The sequence below is a fragment of the Equus przewalskii genome, chromosome 22 (genome assembly GCF_037783145.1).
Source record: "Equus przewalskii isolate Varuska chromosome 22, EquPr2, whole genome shotgun sequence".
NCBI classification, from domain to species: Eukaryota; Metazoa; Chordata; class Mammalia; order Perissodactyla; family Equidae; genus Equus; species Equus przewalskii.
Window position 1 is genome coordinate 53,612,432 of NC_091852.1, and position 26,936 is coordinate 53,639,367.

The 26,936-nt window shown below is 40.0% G+C and overlaps 2 protein-coding genes across 7 annotated transcripts in view; one reads left to right on the top strand and one right to left on the bottom strand.

Moving 5' to 3' along the window:
* Window positions 1-26,936, bottom strand: part of CENPP (centromere protein P) — a 215,705-nt gene that overhangs the window by 89,589 nt on the left and 99,180 nt on the right. The window lies entirely within an intron of this gene.
* On the top strand, window positions 527-25,370 carry ASPN (asporin). Of its 2 annotated transcripts, XM_008534406.2 has the most exons (9): window positions 527-599; window positions 826-1,134; window positions 7,987-8,259; window positions 11,695-11,807; window positions 16,079-16,292; window positions 17,515-17,625; window positions 21,098-21,191; window positions 21,581-21,719; window positions 24,135-25,370. In XM_008534406.2, the coding sequence occupies exons 3-9, from the start codon at window positions 8,016-8,018 to the stop codon at window positions 24,330-24,332; spliced, it is 1,113 nt and encodes a 370-aa protein (XP_008532628.1). In that variant the 5' UTR covers window positions 527-599; window positions 826-1,134; window positions 7,987-8,015; the 3' UTR covers window positions 24,333-25,370. The 2 variants fall into 2 exon arrangements, 1 of the variants encoding a protein (XP_008532628.1); XR_011531741.1 differs by lacking the exons at window positions 527-599; window positions 24,135-25,370 and adding an exon at window positions 22,039-22,097 and having other exon boundaries at window positions 874-1,134; window positions 21,581-21,929.

The following is a 26,936-nucleotide window of genomic DNA, read 5'->3' on the forward strand; positions in this document are numbered from 1 at the left end:
GCACATCGCGGCACAGCACCCTCTCTATGGCTGCAGCTTCCTCACTGCAACATGTGCCATTTCTCTGGGACGGAGCAAGGACAGTCAGTCTTCACAGCAGGAGAACAGATTCTGCTAACCCTCTGGAAACGTGCTTTGCAAACAGACTGGCCCCCAAATCTGCATGTCAGGAAGACGCACTGGTCTCACCTGACACTTGTGAGTCTTTCTCAACCAGACTTAGAAAAAGGTTCTCTCTCGAAGGATCACATCTTAGTTGATGTGGGAACTGGCATTCTCTCAGGGGTGAGTGGGAAATGGTGTGCTAACAGTGCTTGTCTTCTCAGAGAATGATGTCTTCCTGCTCCCATGTCCTCCCCAAATGCTGTGTGGTCACAGCTGATACTCTCTTGAGGAGGGCGTCACCTGGATCCATCAGCATGTCTACCTCTGTGTCACACCCTACAGGCTGGGCCAGGGGCACTATGTAGGGCCTGGTCTGCGGTTCCCCTGACATGCCTATGGCAGGGCCAAAAGCTTTTAAAGGAAGTCTGGAGAAGTATGCCTGAAGAGACAACTCCAGTCATCAGAAGAAAACTACAGCACAGCTCTTTTCTCAGGTACATCCGGAGTTTGGGTTTATACTTCAATAATGTTGGTACTCTTTACTAAGACTGATAAATATTCTGTTAGTCTATACAGGGTGAGTGTTTTTTAAATTCGTAATTTATAAGTATTCATTCATTTAAGAATTTCATATTTTTTCATATCAGGTATTTCTTGAATGACTTTGACTGCACTTTCAATGGCCAGTTGCCATGCATTAAACTCCCTTTTTTTCTTCAGAATCTTCCAGTAGACGTCTAGAGTTTAGCTAGAAGTCTTGGCTACGATACAAACAGTGATGGAAAACACATGAGCAGTAACAAGTTTTAATCTCGCTCCTCAGTCCTACCATGGGCTAATCTGTGGAAGCAGCTTACTCCAGTGTCACCAGGCTGCACCCACACCAGGCTCTGCAGAAGGGCATTTTTCTTTAAATGAACACCTTCTCATCTTTTCTTCTTAAGGAGGACTTGAGAACATTCACACTATAGATAAATTGTACATGGTGGAAAATTCTGCTTTCAAGAGGGCTTACTCTCTTCTTACAAGGTATGTTTTCATGTCTTTTTTTCATACACCAGTGTACAATTATTTTATAGTCGATACTAAGGGGACACTAATGTTATTAACGTAAATGCTTGTAAATTATATGATAAAGTTTAAAGTTTATTTGTATAATTTCTTAAAAATCAGTACTTAAATAAATACATATCGACCTAAAATTACTCTAGTTTTTGTTTTATATATAATGAATTTATTTTCAATACAATTGTGACTTTTTTTTTTAACAGCTTAGTGAAAGCCTGTCATTATGTTTTACCATAAATGCTAACACGATTGATTTTAAAAGTCATTTAAACAAACATCTTCTGAGTATGTTCTTTTAGGAAAATAACATTACCTTAATAATTAATGATAATGAAGTTTGGGGATATCACAAATATATTAAATGAAACAGTAAATATTTCTTTCAAAATGTAAAACTGTGGTATTTTCTAATGTGTTTTCAAAATGTATAAATTATTCAAATGTCATCTTTACTCACACATTTGAATACTCACATTTTCCCCTGATAAATGTCTTACTTATTCTTTTGTAATGAAATGGCACTGGATGGTTAAAATGGAAATCCACATAATCCCAAGAAAGAGTATTTATCAGCAATAGTTCAACTAGCTCTATATTCCATATGAAAAATTAGGAACTTCTATTCACAAAATCCACAGAGTCAGAATTTAAAACAAAGATTTCCTTTGTCCCCTCCCAAAGTAAATTTTTTATTAAATCTTAGATTTAAAAAAATTAAACAATGTACTTGATATTCTACTCCCTCATAATCTAAACAAAGCACAGCATTCTTTCTTGTAATATATTCAGAGATGTGGCAGCCATAAACAGTGGCCACATGGTGTAGGATTCCGTCACAGAGAAATCTGAAGGGTCTTTACCTCTCTAAAAATAAAGTGCTGTTTTTCTGTTTTTGGGTTTTTTTAACCCAACAGGAATCACTGAGTTGTTTAAAAAAAGAAAGAAAGAAAGAAAGAAAGGAAGAAAGAAAGAAAGAGAAAAACAAATCATAAGCCCACACACGTGACAGCACCCTGATGTTTTCAGCCTGTGTTCCATATTTGGCAATGTGAGGTGGTGGTGGAAAGAAGGGGGGCGTGTAGTCTTCTGTTAGAACTACCGACTGCACCAAAGGAAGACCCCAACATCTGCCTTGAGGTCTGAGACAACACAGATGAGCCTCACAGGCACAAGTCTTAGGTGCCATAGGAAACAGCAGAAAAGGAAGGGCAGGGGTTTGTTTTTAAGACAGCAGCTAGGGTGCTTAGATGCACTGAAAATCTGACGGAGGACAAAATTGGTATAAAAGGAAAAGGAGCCAGCAAGGTCTTTAATCAGATGCTATTTACATTTCTAAGGTAAAGTTAACTATTTCTTTAAGGAAAGCATCAGTTTCCATGACAAAAAGATTGAGTTTCCAAATGCACCCTGGACATTTAACTCACTTGCTCACTTACAAGGCTGAGCCTTGACAACACCTGCAGTCAGTCTGGATCCCTCCTGTGAAAGCACAGGGCACGTTCTACCACATCTATATACTGAAAACCACTCCTGGTGCTCGTGTGCTGAGAGGAGTATTGCAGCCAAGGGGAAAAGTTGCCAAGCGGACCTTTAAGCATGGGATTTAAAAGCACAGTGACTTATTCTCCTAATAATAGTGTCTGAGAGGAAATACCATTTCTCTTAGACAAATTTTCCATTCTAAGTCTGTGGAACATTTAAGTGGAAAATAGGAGCTTATACAAATTCAGAAAGACGCTTTTCAGCTACATTTCTAGCCTTGAGAACCTGGCCAAATCTTGCATGCTGTCCTCTCTGAGGAGAGTCTGGTTACTGTCTGGAAGTCACTGTGGGAATGACCTGCTTGGAGGAGGCCAAGCAGTGGGGTGGGCAATGCAGGAGTGAGGAAGCCGACCCCAGCTTCTCCTGCAGTAAAAGAGGGCAATGGGAGAAAAGTCTCAAAGGCCTCTCCTGGCTCCAACGTGCCAGGGTTTAATAGTAACAGCAGTAGCACACAGCTAATATTCCAAATATTTTTCTGATTAAGAGAAACTTGAAACCAAAATCCAAAGCTTTCCATGAGTAAGAAACTCTGGCAAAACTCGTCTAAATCAGGGAAATACTGAGTCTTCCTGGGAACAACACATAAATATCTTTACAGGTTTTAAAAATAACACACTCTAAATACTGCCAAACTAATCAAACAAGAGTTTGAGCCATATGAATAAACTCAAAATTTAAAAATAAACAAACTAAAAGTTACATCAGTTAAAATGAGAAGTAATATTCTCTATATTCTTTCTGAATAATAGGGAAAAAATACTGCTATATAATGTTCCCTCCTGGACATCCCAATATTTTCCTACTGATAAAAATTGCTCACCCAGAATATGGTGAAGTTTGGGGTCTACAATCAGTTGTACTTCATCATCTCAGATGAAGGGTGTAAATGGTGAATTCCTCTTGGAATCAAGCTTCGCCCGACTTCTCTTTTTAAGCAACCAGGATAAGAGCATACAAAAAGATCAGATTACTTTTATATGGCTAACGGAACACAGAACTGGCGAAGAGAGAAGAATGTGCCAGAAGGTGTTTCTAGTCTCAAAATAAAGAATTTCCCATCGACCACATATGGACAACAGTGGAACTGGATGCCTCTTGAGGAGGTGTGCTCCCTGAGTCCCCTCACTGGAGTCATGCAAGCAGAGTGGATATGTTATCAGGTCCAGCTTGTTCCGGAGGAACCAACACAGGGAGGGAGTTTCAACTAGATGACATTTCCTGCTTCCCCAGGTCTCCACTCTCACTCACTAGGGAAGGGCCCAGGAAGGCATGACAGGTGGCTGATCCCACCAGCCAGCAACCAGAAAGCTTCCAACTGCCACAGACACGTCACTGCCTAACCCCGTAGGCCAGAGGCTCCCCCTCATTGAAGGCAGGGAGGGTCTCACCTAAGTTACAGTCTAAGAAAGAAGAGAGAGAAAGGAAGGACACTGGCTGATACTTCCTGTGACCCCATGGGTGGGCTGGTTAGCAGACGTACAGGAGAAACAAGCCCCGAGATGCTTAGCTTCCTTTCTCTCCTTAACCCGAGCTCCAACCTTCTCTGTCCTCACAGTTCCCAGCTCTGCTCCTCACACCAGTGCCCCTCCATGTCTGTCACACCTGCTCTGCTCCTCATCTAAGCCTGCACCGCATTCCATGTAATCCTGGGTCACTGCAGAAGGGAGTGGAATGAATGCAGGGTTTGCAGAAGGAGCGACGGCGAGTCCCTGGCCCCACTGCCAGGCCACAGGGAGAGGTGGGACGTGCTCCTGGCTTCCCACATTGGCTCTCTAACATACTCCGCTTGTTATACACATTCTTTAAAGTTCTAGGTTTTCTTAGGTCTATATTTCAGGTTTATTATATGTTAAATAGATTATTTTTGGTCTAGACTGGGAACCTATGGCCCATATATCTCTAAGTTTCTACAAGAAAATACTGAAATTCAAACAACGAATCAACTCAAAATAACTTTTTATTAAACTCTCCATCTCCCACGGACCAAGGTAAATGGGGCTACGCCTTATGAAACTGTGGTTCCAAACAATGTCTCCGGTGGGCATTGCTGTTTAACTTTTGGGGGGATAGTGTGTGGGGAAACCTTCAATTGTACTAACTGTCTAATGCTACACAAGTGGTAGAAAAGGCATAAGCACATGGAGGGCCAGTTGGCAGACTGATATTTAAAACATTTAAAAAGCAACGTAATAATTTAAAAAATATGCAGCAGAGAGAGGAAAATAACCCTTCATTCATAATCCCACTATCCCTCTTATTAGGTTTGTGTATTCTGTTTCAATCTTGGTTTCATGTACGTATATATTTTATAGATGACTTTATTTCTATTGGTCTCAAATAGTAAACTGAGCATTATGAATAGTAGATAGAATTACGGCGAAGAATTTTACTGTCAGAGTCTGGGGACCACACACCTGGAGATTCCTCCAAACTGTCAGAGCCACACTGTACACAGTCAGCACTGTCTACCTGCAGTTTAGTTTCACTTACTAACTTGGGCATTTATTTTTTAGTTTTTCTATTAATGCACCTGTCATTCAAGTATTAACTTTTACAAGAATCCCACCTGAGGGTTGCGGATTAGGAGCTGTGATTTTGTTTTCTGAGAAGTGGACAGGGAGGGCATCTCCCCCGAGAGCACCCAGACACGCTCTACTTCAGGGATTCTGCATCTTAACGCTATGCCTGGTATGCAGCAGACCTCTGATAAGTGCCCACTGAAAAACTCCAGCAACCTCAAACAAAGCCAGAGACAAGATCTCAAAAAACATTTAATTCAACAGCTTCTCTTACCAAGGTCAGACAAAGGTCAGGGGCAGCTATAGACCTAAAAGATAGAGAATAAACTGCTACTAGGGACAAGCTTTGATTTAGCCAAAGACCAAGAGCTGAATTAGCTAGAGAATGAGAGTTCTGAAGGTCAGGACAAACCTGGGAACCAAGCATTAAGGAGCCTGGAACCACACAGAAGCCTAAGGTCAAGAAACATAATAGACCAAAATTAGGCAAGCAGCCAAGCAGAAACAACGTGCCAGAGAAAGAAGTGACACCGAATGAAGCTCAGTCGACCTTAACCAAGTGCCCGTGCCAAGATTCCAGGGTGAATGGAAGCTGCCTGCCCCTGGGCCAGCAGACAGAGCTGCTGGGCCTTGAGTTGACAGCACTATCTCCTATACTGTAAAACCTGACTGCACGACCACTCCCACCCTCCCAAGCAAAGCTGTGTGCATCCTTTTTCATACAGATGTACACTGGACAGCAATATCCGTGTGTGTGGACTGGCTGGAGAGGAAGAGATGAGAGTGTGCCTGGGAGGCCACTGGATTTCGGGACAAAAGAAGAGACTGCTCCTGCGTAGGCTGCAGCAGAAGATGCAGAGAATGGTTGGGACACGTGAGCTTTAACTGGGGTTCTAATTCCACTTGCTCAGGTGGCCTTGGGGAAGCCACTGAAGCTCTCTGCACCTCCCATTCCTCCTGGTTAATGTGAGGGATGCGTCTAGAACCAATTCAATGGAAACTTCCACAAGGCAGCACAGAGATGGGACGCCAAGGCTGGTTCTGAAGTGTGATTCAGAATATAAAAAGCTTTGGCCATTCTCAGACATGTCCTGTAACCTCCTCTTTCTCAGCACAGTGAAGTATGAGTTAGCACGGGGAAACCTCACTTATCAGGCAGTTGATGTCCAGGGACCCAGTGGGTAAAATGCTCTTGCTGACATTTAGATTTCTAAGAATTAAATAATGTTAATTATCAGGTTAATAAGTGATGACAGTAGGTTTCTTTTTTAACCTTCCTCTGGTGATTAAAAGACATACCACATATAAATGAATATCTAAATTAAGTTAATTAAATAATTTCTGATTTCTAAGTCCAGAAAAAGCAAGGCTGTGGGGAGACAATAAAGCTGATTTCTGGGTTCTGGGAAATTGTAAGCAGCTGGCATGGTTCAAGGATTTCAGGGTCCAGGTACTCCTGAGGCTGGACCAACTCTGACTGACCCTCGAAGTCCTCCTTCGTGGCGAAGGCACTGGCTAGTGCTCAGGTGTGGCAGGCCAGTGCACTGCTCGGGAACCTGGCTGAGGTAGACAGACGCTCTCCTGCCAGGACACAGCCTCACCAGTGGGGATCTGTGTGTAGCCAACTGCATCCCCAAAGGGAAGACTGTCATAGGTCTGTTTTAGATGACTGCATAATGCTTTTCATTTTTGGAAATTACAAAGAATGTATGTTTAACAGGTGATGGTTACGAAACCATGATATGTAAATACACCAGTGGAAATCTCCCACCAGACAACAAATCTATGCTCAGAAGGTTCTCGCTTGTACATTCCAGTTTAGTGTGGGCTTTAAAAAAATACAGCTGAAAACAAATCCCTCCCCAAAACAAAACAAACAGAATTCATTGGATGGATGAGCAAGAAAGAATACTCTGGACCTCAGACACTTCGGGTCACGTATTAGACAATGGGACAGATTAGACAGAAGAAATCCAAAGGACACTGTGGAAGAAGTGACAAACTCTGAAAGGCTGGGGAGGGTGGTGGGAGAGAAAGATGAGTTAAAGAAAACCTCCAGATGTTGTGCTAAGGGGAAACAAAGGACTTTACTTTGAAAGTGACATAGATAGTAAGGCAATAGAAAGATTTTGGGAATAGAGAGTCAGGTATGATCATCTGTTTTTGTTTTTAAAAACATTTATTAGTTTACTACTTAAAGTAGTACTTTGTTAAAGCAAAAAAGAAAAAGAAGACACAAGTCATTCATGATTCCACCACCCAGAGATTATCATCAATTAGGTATTATTTGTGCCAGATTTTTTGTTTGTTTGCGTGTTTATAAGTAAACTAAGTATATATTTTTTATATTTGTTTTTTTATTTCAAAAAAATATTTCATATTTTTAAACATGTTTGCAAACATTCTGTGGGTTCCAAAGTATTTCATGGAACCAATATACCCTACTTTATTTTACTATTTTCCTTTAACCATTAGTATTATCTTGAATTTTTTTGCTATTATATATAATTCTGGGACGAACATCTTAACACACATTAGAATTACTTCCTAAGACTAGATTCCAAAAAGTAGAACTACCGGATGAAAAATTAAGATGTTTTTAAAGCTTCCAATGCATACTGCCAAATTACTTTCCAAAATGTTTTTCTAAATTTACTCTCACACTAGCAATGGACATGAATGCCATCTCATTGTACTCGAGGCAGGAATTCTATGTGTTTAAATTTTAACTGAATCCTCAACATCTACTTAGTTCTAGATTGGACCCCTACACAAGACAGCATGAAGGAGTGTGTGCTCTTAGTGTTCTTGGCTTTGTGCTCTGCGAAACCCTTGCTTCACCCTTCGTACATGACGCTGAAGAACATGATGCTGCAGGACATGGAAGACGAAGGTGACAGTGACGCTGACAACTCTCTCTTCCCAACAAGAGAGCCAGTTAACCCCTTCTTCCCGTTTGATCTGTTTCCAATGTGCCCGTTCGGATGCCAATGCTACTCGAGGGTTGTGCACTGCTCTGATCTAGGTAAGAATGCACATCAACTTGTTTTGAAGAAGAACGTCATTCTGACAAAATTAAAAGGATGGGGCAAATACTCACTGAAATTTCAAAAATCAGCTCATTGATTGTAAAGGAATTTTTCGTTTAAGTTTTTGGAAAGTATGACAAACCTCAAAGTACATCCAAATTTATTTTAAAAATCCAGAAAATCAGAGGAAAACAATGGTTATTTCATATATAGAATGTTTCTTTCTCTTCCCAAATTTGAATCAAAGTGCTTCATTTTAATTCCTTCAGAGAGAATGGACATCACCATGGTTTCATCTCAGGGTATCAGCAGCCTGAGACTGTGCTTTCTAGTAAAATTCTACAATAACAAAAGAAGTTGCTTGTCCAGAACAGTAATAGGTTATAGAGTTTGTGAAATCTTTAATCTAGATGTTTTAAAGACAACGCTTTATTTGTTCTGAATGTTTTGAGTTTAGAACTGTCTAAAAAAGACGTAGCAGAACTAAATCACTTTCTAAAGTCTTTAAAGAAGGTGTAATTCTCTTCTGAGTATTTTTTTCTTTAATATTTCTAATGAAGGTACTCTCCAATAGAGGGGCACATTCACACCTGCTCAGGGAGAAGGTGTGAGAGGAACGCACATCGAGGGTTATTATATTCAGCTATTTCCACAGAGGGCCTGGCTCAGACTCAGACTTGCCTACCGTAGGAGACAAAGTCCAGCACACACCTCCCGTTCTGGGGCTGGAGACCCATCAGGGCCACTTCTGGAGTGCGTATGGGCAGATGGTGCCTCTGGAAGCTTTAGACTCATTTCCTACTGCCACATTTGTGGCAACAGTCAAAGCTTGTTAAAATCCACTCCAGAGACTTTAATAAAGTGTGTTATTATGGGACAAAATGAGAGGGGAACAAAAAAACATTCAGAAAAAGAAGAGATTTACTATGAGCTAGAATCACTGGGCAAGTCTTAACGGAATATACAGGCTGGGAAAAAAATGAGTTTTAAGCTTTACCTTTGGCATTCTTGTGAGAAAGAGATGACAAGTCAAGGAATGTTTTTTTTTTTTTTTGAGGAAGATTAGCCCTGAGCTAACTGCTGCCAATCCTCCTCTTTTTTCTGAGGGAGACTGGCCCTGAGCTAACATCTGTGCCCATCTTCCTTTACTTTATATGTGGGACGCCTACCACAGCATGATGTGCCAAGTGGTGCCATGTCCGTACCCGGGATCCGAACCAGTGAACCCCGGGCCACCGAAGTGGAACGTGCGCACTTAACCGCTGCGCCACCGGGCCGTCCCCTCAAGGAATGTTTAAGAAAAGCTAGTCTGGAAGCACATGCAGAATGACCATGGGAAGAGCAGCAGGAAGGAGAAATGCAGAAGCTGAGACAGAACCTGGGCTGAGAAAAGGTTTGAGAAAAGGAGTATCAGAATGTCCTGTCGTTTCTAAACTGCATCCCAGGCAGGACAAAACTCTACTACTTCTTTTGGTAGAGCTGGTGCACATAAAAGCACTTTGTAAAACAGAAATCAGAATAAAAATGTATGTGTCTACCTGGACACAACTGGATGGACACTGGGCTGGTTCTGGGTAAGACGGTGACGAAGGAGATGTTCAACTTTAGCATACACCGTCTTTGTGGGATGGCCTTCGCACTTGCTCCAGAGCAAACTCATGTGCTTCAACTTGAAGACCTTGGAGGAAACACTGCGTACCTCTACTGCAATAGACGACTGTCATAAAAGAACCTCCAGACACGTAGCTGGTTGCAAACAGTGTTTTCCTTCTACGATCTCCTGAATATTTAGCTACTGAGCAAAATTCACCTAAGAATATCTGTAATAATAGTCTGACACATACCTTTAAAATGACATGTCACTGTTAGCAGTGTATAGTTCACCTCCCCCAGGACCACTGAAGATGAAAAGGGTCTGGACACTTGTCTTTCCTTCTCCCTCAGGGAACGAAATTCTTTTCAGAGCTTCTGATTCCATCAGGGGTAGGGCAGGGCAGGTTTGTCAAAGTATATGTCACCAGTCCTTTCTGCAGAAGCTCCAGCTTCCAACAAGCCCTTCACTTCATTTTCTGAAACCAAATCATCTCCTAACAAAATGATGGCTTGCTGACCTACCAAGTTACCCCCTTTTCCCTCTTTCTCTCTATGGCCAAACTTATTAGAAGAGTTGTCAGTTTTAAAGTATGGAGGGAAAAGTACTGAGGGCTGTTGAGTGGAGTGTCGAAGTACACAGTATTTAGATACTGAACTTCTCGGTTTGGGGCTGCTCACTATACTGCTACTCTTCAGGAGGAAGGACGGCTCCACCAAAAGTGTACTCAAGTCTGAAATTCACTGTCAAATGCGTAAAAAAAGATGAATTAATGGATGGACAGTAAGCATAGTTCAGTAAAGTGCTGCTGGTAGAAAGAGAATATGGGTTTTCACTGTAAAATTCTTTCAACTTTTGTTTGTTTGACCATTTCAATAATAAAAAGTTAGGGAAAAACAAGACGACCCCATGCTCAGCAAGCATAACTACTATATGAAACGTCTGACAGCAAGCAGGGGTGGGCCTGCTCAGTCATCTAGGGAAACCAAGAAATATACCATGTACAGCTCCTAGTAATTTTCTGCTAGGGGAAAAATACATTTAATAATTTAATAACATTTAATTAATAATTTAATTAACATTTACTGAGTACCTACACAAAGAGGAAGGTGCAGCTGTACCTTCACCTGAGATGACAGAAAAGAAAGCTATTACTGTACCTGCAAAGATGAACGGTGACAAACAGGTGGGCCCAGGGAACTCCAAACTAGAGAAATGGCTGGAAAAGAACTAATGCTGTGGTTGATGACTTCAGTAAAGGTCTATCGCACACCTTGATGACAATGATAAGTTATGGATGAACAAGTTTTTGTAAATCAAATAATTTACGACTACTTAGAGGAGCTCATTATTAAAGGAAATGGGCAGTGAAGTTCTTGATAATGTACATGAAAATAATCTATCTTATCTATTTTCTAAGCACAAATTTCTACATTTTTGAGGCTTCTTAAAATGATCAAAACCTACAGGCTCCAATTTAGCCTATAAAAGCCCGAAAATTTGCAAAGAATGTTAACATTCCTCAGCCAAAAGTACATCAGCAGAAGCTGGGCCTCAGCTGTTGGTCATGTTGGCATGCCCCAGTTTACCTCCATTTATTGTCACCTTGCAGCAGACGAGCAGTGACAGTGAGACCCAGCTAGACACACTGTAAAAATAAATAAGTTACTTGAAAAGGTTGTAGGCCTTTCCAAAGAACAACGGTTTTGTCATCTGTTACGTGTTAACTCATTTCTTACTTAATGGTAACCGTGGATTTTAACAAATGTACATTTCTATCATAGCAGCAATCTCATCTTCAACATACAACATGTATGTAACATGTTTGTTTATTTCTCAGGTTTGTCCTCCGTCCCAAGCAACATTCCATTTGATACTCGAATGCTTGACCTTCAAAATAATAAAATTAAGGAAATCAAAGAAAATGATTTTAAAGGACTCACTTCACTTTATGTAAGAATATATGCTCATATTTTCAAATATTTAAGTGAAAATCTTTATCACTGCTAAAATGATTATGCATACTGTGTTTGTGTAAACAAGTCTTACTTTTCTATGTGTGAAGAATGACAAAATCTCGCTATTCAGCAGTGTTCTATTTAATGAAAAATTACAGATTTAATTCAATCAATAATTTAATTCAGCTGCATAACAAACAGGTGAAAGGCAGTGGGGTAAGCATTTGAGTAAATGGTCCTTAAATGAACTCATGATCTATTTGGGTAATCACAGTCATTGTACACTAGAACAAATATTCAGTTACTCATGAGCATAGAGTCTATGAAAATCTGTACCCAAGCCATCAACTTATCTTAAGACCCCACAAATCTCTAACAGTAGTACATGCAATATATCTAATTGAGTAATATACACTTGTATGGCTTTTCTTCTAGACTCAAAGACGAAAAAGAATTTTTCCTCACTATATTTTAATTTTCTAAGATTTAAAAGATTCCTATTTTTCTATTTAAAAATGAGGCTCTCTCATTTTGAGCCTCTAGATTTTAGCAAGTAAAATTTCTATTTAATTTGGATTGAGTTTGGGGAAGAGCTTGATTCCACACTGTCACAGCAATGGGGTGTCATTTCTTCCCCTCAGTGCTGGGTTAGGGTGGGACGGCCTCTTTTCTGCACTAGGCTATGGTGGGGAAGCCAATATTGCTCTCCCAGGCTGTTCCCAGCTGTGCTAGAGAGAAGAAATGGAAAGCCTGTCATCTGCAGTGGTTATAGCACTGAGAGAAGGGAAAGACACCATGACCTCAGCAGTCTCTTGATGCCATCCATGTAGGCTGTTATCCTCCTGTATCTGAGAGATGCACAGCCACATGCCTGCCTGTCACTCTTGGGTCAGTGCACGGACCCAGCTGACCTGTCCCAGCAGGCAGAGAAAGGGCACTATTGAGTCTCATTTTGCAAACCATTGCCTGTCTGTCAGCTGGATGAGCAAGGGCACTCAAGTTGCTCATGTTCTGGGCACCGTGAGGGATGCTCTTTCCTAGGCTCTATCACTCAATCCTCGTGCCAAGCCAGCCTGGCAAGGAGTGGTGCCTGGGGGTAGCAGCCTCTGCGAAGTCATGCTCTTCCCTCTGCTGCCAGGAGGTCACTCGTGGGGCCTTGACTTCTCCTTTCCCTTTCAAATGTACTGTGTAGACAGCTCAGGTGTGCTAAGGCTGCATACATGCTATAGCTTCTATATAAAAAAAGAGCACGTGGAAGAGCATAAATTTATTAAAACAATGAGAAATAGCACAATGGATTCCATCAAGGATCCATCCAGCCTACCTCACTGACCTCAGACCACAGAAACTTTTGGAGAATGGCAAGACTCTTTCTCTACCCTCAGAAGTTCGTCATAGAGCCTATGAGTGCTTCTACCACTTCTTCAACCTACATTCAGCGATATAACCACAAGAACAGCAATTGATGTCATATTTAATATCAAAATCAGAAATAGTTTTTAATCTAATTTGTCATATCATTATTTTACTACCTTTTAGGAGTATTCCAGGGCCTCAGTCTACATGTACTCTCATTATTCACCAGGAGGTGAGAATCTAAAAGGTGTCAGGAGCTCTCTCAGGCCTATTTTCTTTCAGTCAGTTTTTATAAGGCATTGTGCTGAGGGCAAGTGTTCTGCACTCAGGCGGACCTGGGCTCAATCTTGGCTCCCCGAGAAGTGTGCATTGGGAAAGTGGTGGCCTCTCTGAGCCCGCCCTCCCTTGGCTGTCAAAGGGGTGTAACAATTGTATGAATTCAAAGTGGTTACTAGACCAGATGAATGAATGCATGTAAGGAGCTCAGTGCCCACCTGTTAACTACTTTTCCCACCAGCCTAGTTTCCAAGACTGTCCAGTGTACTAATGTAAAGCATTTTTTTTCAATTCTTTTTTTTTTTTAAGATTTTATTTTTTTCCTTTTTCTCTCCAAAGCCCCCCAGGACATAGTTGTATATTCTTTGTTGTGGGTCCTTCTAGTTGTGGCATGTGGGACGCTGCCTCAGCGTGGTTTGATGAGCAGTGCCACGTCTGCGCCCAGGATTCGAACCAACGAAACACTGGGCCGCCTGCAGCGGAGCACGTGAACTTAACCGCTCGGCCACGGGGCCAGCCCCTGTAAAGCATTTTTTAAAGCACATACTTTATACTTAAATAGTGGGCATGTTGTATATTTTGAAAGATTTATTTAATTATAATATCATCTTATATGGTACCTGTCAAGAATCAAAATGTTTTTTAGATATTCTATAAATTCTCTGCATTATGTTTTAGCTGTTTGTTTGGCATTCTGGTTCTCACACAAAGGTCAGTCCAGCATTGGAGAACAATGGGATCATTTACACACACACGCACCACCCCCCCCCCCCCCCCCCGCCCCAGTTCACTTCCAGCCCATTATTACAGCCACGTTCCTCATGAAGACTCCCTGCCCTGCTTCTGAAAGGCTATACTTTCCTCATCTCTGTCCTGACACATAACCACATTGTTCGGGGCTCTGTGACTGCCCCTTCTGGAATTTTCATGTGCGAGCCCAGACTGAAAGTACAGTTTAACTGGAGACACTCTGCTAACCAGCCCACTGGGGTTACCTTTGATGCGACTCACTATGTGAAAATTCTGACTCTGTCTTGTATTACTTATCCTTCCTCTTATGATGCTCTGACAATGGCATGTCTTAACCAGAGAAAAGCAAACAAAACCCCATGCAGGATGGCTGGGCTCTCTCAGGGGTTCCTGACAGTGGCAGCCACAGGAAGTGCACCGGACAGGAAGAACAAAGCATGGAGGGCAGAGGGCAGGCAGGCACAAGGCAAGTCACTTTTCTTCACTGTGCCCACTTCCTTGTCACTGAAAGGACAGAAATAATTTCTGTTAAATTTACCTCGCGAGGTTGAGTGAGGATGTGCCAAGTTGTTAAATTCCCCCATATTTTGTACAACCACAGGAAAAGAGAACAAAGTCTTCAATGGCATCATATATTCAGAAAGGACTATATTTTACCAGGTGGTACCACAACGCAGTCTCAGCTCTTCCCCTGCTTATTTAATCTTTCTCAGGTGAAATGTTTCACAGGAGCGGTAGGTCTGAAAGGGGAGTAGAAAAGGCGGAGCAAGGGCCTACACCAAGGCCAGGAAAACAGTCTTAAAGGGAGTTACACTGCTGAACTGTTTGTGTTTCTTCTGTGTAACAACAATAACCTTAATAACACCAGAAGGCATATTAAGTCGGTCTGGAAACAGCAGGAAGTTGTAAAATGGGACTGGGGGAAAAATTCATAAAAGGAACGAATCCAGAGCTGCTCTCTGAAAGAATGAGAGGATCTGGATTAGTAGAGAAGGATAAGAAGTCCTAAGGGATTTCTAAGCCACCTGCCATCACCCTTTGGAAACACTGAAAATTCTTTCTGCAAAATCTGGCAGTAAAACAAGGGCTGAACTATGTCCATTTTGCAGCGAAAATAGTTACTAGGGTGACTGACGAGTCCTGGCTGCTCAGGACTTTCCCCGTTTGGGTTCTGAAGTTCCCACCTCCCAGCAGACTGAGGGGGTTGCAGTCAGCACCCTCAACATGTCACAGGGGCTGGCTGTGGAGAACGCAGAGCCACGCTGCTGGGAGCTCCTTCACTCTCTGGGCTTGACTCCTCAGAAGGGTGCTGCCACGTTGCACTGACAAACAGACACGGAACTGGGAAGGGGTTGAATCATTCCTTGGGACCCATTACTGTCTCCTGAGTGTCTGAAATATGCCAGAATACTGAGGGCACTTTGTAGGAGTTTATTCCTACAGGCTTCTATTCTGGGAAAAATGTTAAACATTAGTAAACATAAAAGAAGTGAGGTTTAAGAAGTAGCTAAAATCATGCATTTGATGTATTCGGTGTGCACTAAACTTAATTTTGAAGAGTGAAGAAATTTTAAGATAAGATAAATACCATCATCACTGCATGAAGGGGAGGGGGAGCAGGGAGACTTTACCACGTGAGCACATCACCTGCTCAGAAATAAAGCAAAGATAGGAAACAGCCATTAATGCTTTGCATGGTTCCAACTCAGTAGTAAATTTCTTTTTTTTTTTTGGCTTAGATTGGGTGAGGAATTGGTCACATGGTTAAATCAAGTACAGGAATGACATAATTTGCATTGGTTTCCGAGACTGACTCATCATCGCAGAATGCTGGTACATCAAATCCACTTCCTAATATGGTGTAACTTTTTATGCTTTATCCAGGCTTTGATTCTGAACAACAACAAGATAACAAAGATTCACCCAAAAGCCTTTCTAACCACAAAGAAGTTGCGACGGGTCTATCTGTCCCACAATCAACTAAGTGAAATACCACTTAATCTTCCCAAATCATTAGCAGAACTCAGAATTCATGATAACAAAGTTAAGAAAATACAAAAGGAGACATTCAAAGGAATGAACGCTTTACACGTTCTGGGTAAGTTTTTGCAAATGAAGGGACATTTGAAATTACAAGCAATATACAGATGTACAGATTTGTATCATTATTATTAACTTTTAAGACAGCTAATTTCCAAGATTAATTTTTTTGAATCTAATAATCTTTAACTAGATAAGCCATTTATAAATCAAAGTATTAAACAAAATTGATAGTACTTAAAGAAATACGCCTTTTGTAATACACACACTTGCACTCTCAGGAATCCCCTCTACCTAGTGTGGTATCTGTTTTCTGACTGCCCTAATTGGTAAAATCCATTATATAAAGGTAGTATTTTAATGTATTCTATAAGCTACAGTCATGCGCCGCATAATGACGTTTTGGTCAACGATGGATGGCATATACGACAGTGGCCCCACAAGATCAGAACCATACAGCTGAGGAGCATAGTAGGCTTTACCATCCAGGGTTGTGTAAGTACACTCTGTGATGTTTGCATAACCACAAAATCGCCTAAAGACACATTTCTCAGAATGTATCCCTGTCGTTAAGCGACACATGACTCTACTCAAATATAATGTACAAAATTATTTCAGATATTATTTGGAAGGTACATCTAACTTTTAATTATCTGCTTTAAGATTACTGAGCTAAGGAACTTTTTGTTGTATATTTTAAATTCCACTCTATTTTACTTCTAACACTCATGGTACAACCATGCCATCTGCCTTACAATATCCATTTAAAATTCCTAACCAATGTTCTCATTCATATATTCACTTATTTACCTCAACCAAGTGCCTAGGACTCTCACTTAGGGGCATTTCTTCAAAGTTATATTTCTGTTAATCAAATAATTTATAATTGACTTATAATTTAAAAAGTTTAGGTGACAAATAAATGTACACTGGAAAACAAACATTTTGAATTACATGAAGGATGATCTTTTTTCTGATGTAATAGTATTACTACAATGAAACCTTGATCATGTTCATGGTTGGAAAAGAGCGATAATAAGTTACTGATTTAGTAACTGAAAACAAAATAGTGACATGTTCTATATGTAATACAAAGCAGTGTTTTTCTGAGGCTGACAGAAAGGGGAGTAGACAGACACAGAAAGAGTTATACTGAGTGAAGAATGTCTGAACAATGAAGCTCATATTTCTCAGAATTTTCTTGGGATGTGTATCTCTGTGTCATGAGTTTCCTTCATATACAACATATGTGTGCTGAATTATGTAATTTCCCCCCACAGAGATGAGTGCAAACCCTCTTGATAATAATGGGATTGAACCAGGGGCATTTGAAGGAGTGACAGTGTTCCATGTCAGAATTGCAGAAGCAAAACTGACCTCAATTCCTAAAGGTTTGTATTTATTTATTTAAGATAAAGTATTTTTTTAAATTGTTATCTTTAAATGACCATTAAATGTAATGTAAACTGTATACATTGTTGAAACCACACTGCAGTCAGAATCCTTTTTACAATATATCTGGTGAGTGTAGCATGAAATTTAGTGTTTTCTCACACACATACCCACAGCCATATGTAGGGCTTTGTTTTTTGTCAGTATGAAACCAGATTCTTTTTTTTCCCCAGCAAGAACAAACATTAAGAAGCAATGAACTTTTTATTTTCCTTCTCTTTTCTGACATTAACTCATCTGTACTCGTCATTCTAAGAAGTCTGTAAAGAAAGTAGAGGAAGACGCATGGGGCCAGAAGCCGCCTCCAAGCCGAGCCGCTGTGGTCCTGAGTGGGCCTGCGAGGCTGGCCTGGGGCAGACAGGGCTCTGGCAGGGACGGGCGTGCACTCTGCACCGTTTCTTCATGGGAGTGCTGTGCAGACTGATGGGCCAGTGGACAGAGAAGTCTCAGAACAGTGTCAGGCACAAGGTGAACACCCTCTCGTGCATGACATGACCCTTAACAGAAGGAGCACCATGCTCTTTCTCATGTGACCTGAAGCTAGTGCTCACAGTAAAGCACTTCTTCAGTTTGCTACTGGCCTTGTTTCTAGTGTTTCAAGCACTTGGTCTGATTTAACTGGATAGGACTGCCTTTCTCAGGACCCATGCTCAAAGTCTCGCTTTCCTCGAGCTGACAAGGGCTCTCTCTCTCCCTCTGCTAAGATGACTACCTGCACCAGAAAGAACCCGTGATTAATAACATTTTCCTTTCAAACACCTGTCTTTCAATATCCACAGTAAAAGCAGTGACTTCACCATGACGCCTTTTCTACTACTCACCTGATCCAAATTAACAAACATAAATTGATAATTTACAAGACACAGCAAATCTGCTATTATTAATCAAGTGGTGAGCTTCCACTTAGGAGAAAAATCATCTAAAGTAAAAGTGGAAAGAATTTTTTTATACAGGAAAAATCAGTTTAATTCAGAACTACACAATTAAAAAACCATCTTAATTTAGCTTTCAAAGAGGTGGCTGGTTTTCTACAAGAAACCTAAAATGTTATATTTACCTTCTCATCTTTAGAACAAAAATACAAACTCCACCTAACAAGTTAAACACAGAATCCCTTTCACACGCTGGAAGCTGATTGGGAGGGGCGGGGGCGGGAGGGGGGGGACAGTGCAGCGGAGACAGAGGGAGAAGGGAAGAGGATGTGCAGGAGACACGCCCCTGAGCTGACAATGTTCTTCACAATCACATCAGCAGCCTTCCTACACTGCAGAACATCCTGGGAGCAATTCTCTTCACGTTTCAAAGCATATCCTAAAAATGAAGGTTTAATTTCTCATGAAGTTCTCAAGATTCTTCCAAAGCCTAAAGAAACATTTTATGCCTTTAGAAATTTAAATTGGAATCAAATCGCTCAACTTACATAACGACTCCTTCAAGATTGCTATGACATTCCAGTTAAGTTTTTGTTGTTCTAATTTATTTGCTAAAATGTTAAGGCTGACTGCCTAAATGTCATAATTCAATCATCACCACCACCTGTGGCAGCACGAGTTAGGTAGAGGTCCAACGGGTCCTTACCAGACCTGATAAGTTAACATAAGGAGAGTGAAAAATGTTTTCCTTCCTATTCATTCGGAAAACTCTACTACATAATAGTATCGCATGGAGGAGAGGAGAAACTTGTGTGAAGACAGGGCAGGAACAGAAATACCTGTACAAAAGTATGCTAATATTTGCTGGCAACCATCGAGCACCTACCTTGCCTTTGCTCATTCATCCTACAGAGGCTGCACTCTTCTCTTTGGTTATCTACCGTCTCCATGCCCCAGGGGACGGGACAGTGCCCTCAAGCTCTACAAAGTCCCCAACGTGAACAGAGATTGCTCTCTTCTCTGACTTGGTACAACACAGACCAGAATAGGCTAGCACACTCTGGTATTTTCTAGAGATTTTTATTTACTTTTAAAGTAGGTTCTTCAATCAACATAAAATTTAGCCAGGAAGAGTACCAATATTCATAAGGAAACTTCAATTACCTTCACTAGCCTTTACCACCAACATAGGAAGGAAATGTCTCACAAAGTCAGAAAATAAGAGTGTTTTCCCCAGCTTGCTAAGTAGAACCTTTGGTTGACAAATACCTTATCTGTAGGACTAATAAAATGAGGTCTGACAGTTTTCGGGTTAGTCTCTCTCATTCCAGCTCCAGTTAATCTGGGGAAGGCTGCAGTCAGGACACATAGGGGTGAGGAGAGAAGGTACAAAGATTCAGAGATCCCTCCATGTGCCAGGTGACAGTGGAGATGCTTCTCTTAATTTACGCAGAAACTACTAACTGAAAAGAATAAATGCTGCAATGAATCAAACATACCAAATAGCGTAAAAACCCGTGTGTTCATAATGATATTTAAAAAAATTCAGTAGTCACCTCTGGGCATCGCACCAATTCATTACTTGAAACAGCCAAGCATTCATGCTACCTTTTCTGTAAAAACTGTATTATAAAGTAACTAAATAACTGACAAAGAAAAATAGAGAAGAATTCCACCTAATAAATGCATAAAGAATGACAAAATCAGAAAGAAAATGACCATTTTCCCATTATCAATGAAATAACGGATCTGGGTAGCAGTCATCAATGAACACCAAAACCACCAAGTGAAAGGGTGGTCTACGGAATCTGACCTGGTCTCTAGATCTAACTACAGGACGAGAGGACCAGGATCAATGACATCACGTGGAAGCCACCAGCCCCAGCCACAAATAAGTATATCACGCAAATCAGTATCTGAAACAAACTAATACAAGAGGGAGAAAAGGAGGCAGCATGCGACAGAAGAAGAGATTTTAGGAGATATAACAACCAAATCTATTTTGTAAACTTTATGTGGATCCTGACTTGAACAAATCAACTATAAGACAATATATGTGAAATCATTAGGGAAATAAATGTTAGATGAGAGTACTGTTGCTAATCTTGTTAAATGTGATATTGACACGATGATTATGAAAAAAAGATGACTGTATGAGTTAGATACATCTAGTGAAGTCTTTACAGGTGAAACGGCATTGTATATGGAATTTGATTTTAAATACCCCAGCAAAAAAAAGTGAATAAATAAAATCAAATCAATAAGCAAGCCAGTAATAACTAATGGGGTAGATGAAACAAGATTGGAAAAATGGAGATAACTGTTGAAGCTGGGCAACAGCATGGTAGTTCATAATACTAGCTTCTATTTTTGTCTATGTTTGAAATTTTCCATAATACAAAGGTAAAAAAAAAAAAAGCAGATCCCTAAAAAACTGCCTAAATCTATAATGTGAAACTTAAAAGTAAATAAGGTAAATAAGTAATCAGTGGGGCTTGGTCTTACCTGATCTAACACACATTTCTTTTCTTATCATCAGAACTACCATCAACTTTATTGGAGCTTCATTTAGATTATAATAAAATTTCCACTGTGGAACTCGAGGATTTTAAACGATATAAAGATCTGCAAAGGTAAGACTCTCCAAAAGCCTAACTGAGAGGTGGTAGTCCCTCTGAAAAGTTATCAGTGGAACTTCTTGGAGAACGTGTGCAGGGACCAAGTTAAGATGATCACAGTTGCTACTGTCTCTGGAATGGGAGAGAGAAACCCTATGGAGTGAGGAAAAGGATGCTTTTCAAATACCCCTTTGTTGTCGATAGGTTAGATTAAAGAATCTTCTGATGCTGGAGGACAGGGCTATTATATACTGGAAAAGGTTATTAAATAAATCCATGAAATACCTTTCTCTGAACATGTATACAAATAGGACAGGTTTATATTCCTAACTCGGCTGTGGTGTTTTCAGCTAACTGTATCACACCATCTGCTTAAGAGTTGATGCATTTTATATCGTTTTTAGGCTGGGCCTAGGAAACAACAGAATCACAGATATCGAAAATGGAAGTCTTGCTAACATACCACGCATACGAGAAATACACTTGGAAAACAATAAACTAAAAAAAATCCCTTCAGGACTACAGGAGTTGAAATACCTCCAGGTAAAATATTCTACTTGTGTTTTGTAGATATTAGTGCTTTTCTTTGTTTTTAGGGTGAGTCACAGATGACAACCCCCCAGGTTGCTGGAATTTTATAAGCAGCAGGAGAGTGTTAGGAGAACGGTTTCTACACAGACGTCACCTAAAACGCTCAGCTACTCATTTCCATCCTCCTCTTCTACTGAAACTGCTAAGCCCACTGTGGCAAAGGTACTGATTTTAGGTTTCTGGGGTGGCAGTGGATATGTAAAGGCAGGACTGGTCAGTAGGAGACCAAGGAGGATCATACATCCTCTCATTCTGGAAACATTTTACACAGGCAGAGCGTGTGGACGAGGCCCCAGATATTTTCACTATCAACGTGGTGCTAGATTAGAAGTGAGTATGCTTTTTTAAAAATTTAGGCCAGAAGATATAATCAAAAGTCAGTATTTGGTACATCATGGGTTCACATTTCCTGTTCTTCATTGTTAGAAACCTTTTCCTTCTAATCTGGCAACTCTTGACCATCTGGGAGGGGCCACAGAACCCTTGGGAAACCTGATAAAGCTTTCGATCCTCCCCAGAACAAAAACAAAGACAGTATTTTGCATATAATTTCAGGAGGTTCTCATCTATGGCCCTCAAATTAAGAACCTCTACTTAATCCTGTTTCACCACAGTCCATTATTCTCATGTGCTTTCCTTGACATACAACCACCTCATCTTCCAAGCAGCAAAAACACAATGAGAACAAAACTGGGCCTTGAGCCACTTGCCCCTTCTATAGATTTCTTTCCAACGTCTCTTTAAATAAGTTTTGTTCACTGCCTTCCTTTGAGACAGAAGCCATGGAAATGGAGGTGCTATAGGCAGGTGTTCATCTCCAGGTATCAACTTCCCTTAGACTTTCCAACTGCATATTTAAATGTCTATTTAACATGCGAGTGTGGCTGGTCTTCCCTCTCTCAGGCTGTCCCACTTTCGTGTACCTTACTCCACAGCTCCAATCCCAGCTTCTGGGCACTCTTAAACCTGCCCACACTCTTGCTAGCATTTTTAAAATGAATTAAATTATAACACAAAGAGAGAAGAACACCAGTCATAAGGGGACAATTCAGCGAATGTCCACAAAGCAAACACATCCACGTCCAGCACTGTTTTTCATCCCCAGTAAGGTCAGTGTCATGGTAAGCCACATCTTGCACTGACAGTGAACTGCCTGGAAACGCACAGAAACCATATCCAGCACTTGTCACAAAATCCCCAAGACTATTAGAGGGCAGAGGGGACTCCAACACCAAACTTAAGGCTTTTGCAATGCCTGGAGTTCTCACGACCAGCTCCGATCAATCTCACCAAGACATCAAGGCAGGATCTAGAGGTAACAACAGCCAGAACCAATATCTTAGCTTTTACAGCAAAAGGTTCCTTTTTTTTTTTTCCTTCCCTGAGGAAGATTTGCCCTGAGCTAACAGCTGTTGCCAATCTTCCTCTTTTTGCTTGAGAAAGATTGCCGCTGAGCTAACATCTGGGCCAGTCTTCCTCTATGCTGTATGTGGGCCGCTGCCATAGCATAGCTGCCATTGAGTGCTGTAGGTCTGCACCCAGGAACTGAACCTGGGCCACTGAGGCAGAGCGTGCTGAACTTAACCACTAGGCCATAAGGCTGACCCTAGCTTCTACATTTTTATATGCCAAAATCCCACCAGTTAAGTAGACTGTTTTTACTTTCCAGTAATCTCACTTGCCAAAAAAGACCAAAGAAGGAATTTCAAGGGCTTGTTAAAGGGAATGAAGGAAAGCTCCTTTACTGTCCATCTTTCTGAGTAATAATGTAATTTAGAAAGACATGTATGCAGCCTATAAAATTGTATTTTGTCCACTGGTGCAAATAAAGATTCACCCATTGATGCTGTATTACAGATGTACTGAAGATGTTGACAGTCCTATGTTTCTATAAAACAACTTACAGAAAAGCAGCTCCACACTTCTTTCCCGACCACAGAAAATGCTAGCTAACAGTTCTTCACATTCACACTGCAAGCCCAATTCTCGGAGCATTAAATTTCCTTCTTGCGCTCATTTCTAATATCTTTAAAACACATTATGATAAATATGGCCCTGAAATACTCATATACACTCCCCCTCCCCCATATAGACATATATGTAGGGAAGGAGACCAAGCAGCCTGCTCTGGGCCTGGACGTAAGTCCCAGGCCACCCTTCACACACACAGAATTTTTGTGTACTAACACATAAGCCTGCATCATTGTAAGTATTTAACAGGCACAAACAAGTACATATATTTTAAGTGAAATACATTCAAATCAGTGCAAAATAAAATTCATGAGTAAATGCTGACTATAAACAGAACACTTTCTTTTTACATTTACTGTGTATTTTTAATCCATTCTTTTTTTCCTACTACAACAGATAATCTTCCTTCATTCTAATTCAATTACAAAAGTGGGAGTGAATGACTTCTGCCCAACAGTGCCAAAGATGAAGAAATCTTTATATAGTGCAATCAGTCTATTCAACAACCCGGTGAAGTATTGGGAAGTACAACCTGCAACATTTCGCTGTGTTTTGAGCAGAATGAGCGTTCAGCTTGGGAACTTCAGAAAGTAATAATTAGTAACTAGTAATATCCATTTAATATAAAATTTAAAAATGGTTACATTTGGAATACTTGAACTCTATTAATAATGGTGGTATTATGCACATAAGCAAAACTCTATTCCCACGTGTTAAATCCATGACTTACTTTATGACAAAAAATTTCAAAAGAATTTTGCAAAACTATTGATACACCAGAAGTAAAAGAAGCATCTACTGCAGTTTCCTTTTGCATACAAATGATTTTGCATAAATCTATGCTTGAATATTCTTTTTCAGTAACAAAAAATAAGATATTCAGTATTTAACACTTTGTTATCAAGTGCATTTTAAAAAGAACTGTACTGTAAATGGAATGCTTGACTTAGGAAATTTGTGCTCTTTCATTTGCTGTTAGAAAAACAAAATTGACAGTGACAGTTATATGAAGAGTACATTATACTATTCTTATTCTTTCTTTAATAACTCGGGTAGTACTGTAACATTTCTAATCATGTCGAAATATGGTTTGATATAATCTTATTCGTGTCTTACAGCCTTACTCTCTTTATGTTTAAAACTAACTCCTTATAAAAGCCTTCGGCAAGTGTTATTACCAACTCGACAGATGCTATTCATAACAGCTGGTTTTTGAGCTAGAGTACATGCTTTTCTTCTTCAATTATTATTATCTGATTATAAAACCTCTATAAAAATGTGCAGTGAGTGTTTATATAAAATTTGGAACTCACATTTTTTATGATCACAGTTATTATAAGCTTTTAACAGTATGTCAATTGTTAGGTTATGTAACACGGTCACCTCAACGCTAAGGAATATTTTCGAGATGTCCCTTTGTAAGACCTTGGTTGGAAGAGCCTGGACAGTATTAATTTTACAGCAAATTGTCTCCTCAAATATGCACAGACTGAATAACTCTGAAAAACAAACCTGGTATAACTGAATAGGCAGAACATTAAGTAAAACACAGAAACTAAAAGCTGTTATGTACTTTTTATTGACATTCAACATAAGTTAAGGAAAACATTAAAATACTGGTTTGAAATAAAATACTTATGCTTTGCTTAATTTTTCTTCTTCCACTCAGGATCATAAACTATTTTTCCAAAAACTCAAATCTATATATAACATTTTTAGCACAGTAATAATACTTATTCTTAACAACAGTACTGAAATACTCCAAATTATGCCTGTGTTATAAAAGGTAATCACCTTTATGTTAAACTACTTCAAAAACTAGATTTTAAACAATTTTGAGGGGAGCAGAAAATATTACAGATATATAAGGAGGGGTGGAGGGTTTAGATATCCAGGTCACGAAGGGGTAAACTGTTCTTCTTAGTGAAATTCCCCACCTCTGGAACAGCTGACACTTTGTGCTGGACCATTCTCTGTGAGGGGGTGGGGTGGAGGCTGTCCTGTATTTTGCAGAATGCCTGGCAGCTCCCCAGTCTCTACCCACTAGACACCAGTAGCACCTGCACCCTCCCCCACAGTGCAACAATCAATAATTTCTCCAGACACCGAGAGTGTCAATGCCAGGGGCTAGACGGGGGGGGAGGGGGGGGAGGGGGGGGGCGGGAATCGCTGATGGCTGAGAACAATTGTTTTATAGGAAACTTACTTAATTTCTAAATTCTGACACAAGTTTGGAAGCCTGGAACAAAACAGCTATTTCTGTCTGGTAAAACTGTAGTGGCAAGATCAAAGTGTGATTAAAATAACAAAGGTTAACAGCAGCAGTGATATAACAGAAAGAGCCCAGGGATGCAGAGCTTTGAGATAGAAGAACATAACCAGAAATCCAGTTCCATTTACAGTCTTGGGCAAACCATAATCTCTTTGTCTCATCTTTTATAAAGGGTAGGGGTGAGAACACTGATCAATTAGGTTGCTATGAGGATCAAGTGATAAAAATGTATATGAAAGTGCTTCGTAACCATAAAGATTCATAAAACACAAGTAACTATTATACTGGACAATTACTGACTGACGAAAAAAACTAACGATTATGAAGTCCTTAAAATAAAAGAATATATTATAATAATAATTCTAAAATTAAAATATTACAGTTCCAAAATTTTAATAAATAAAATACATTTTTCTACAATATATCATAGAAATAAGATTGTAGATATCATGGTACTTATTAAGAACATAGGTAAAAGTCAAATGTTTACTGAAATTGTAAGAGTGCAGTTCTTGAAAGTAATAATTAAATTAATAAGATTAATGCTAAGGTTAGAATCACGTAAACAGTAGTCTCTGATGTGAGTAGTGGAGCTTAAGGTAGCTAAGTTAATCTTTTTCTAAACAGTGAAGATAGAGCAAAAATTTTAAAATACTGGAAATGATTCCTAAAACCACTGCAACTAATTTCCTGTAGTTAATGTTTGTGTTTTTCACTCCACAGCTGTTAACCATTTTTGGTTATAAGTTTGCAAAAACAAATCACTAATAAAAATCATAAACAACCAAAACTGTACTGAAGTTTTCTGCCACAAACCCATTTTATGGTAAATATAAAATATTACTCACTTGAAATCCATTGAAGATTGGAAACAAATGAATTACCACAACTTATTGGGCTTATTAAGGACTTCAATGTAGAAAATA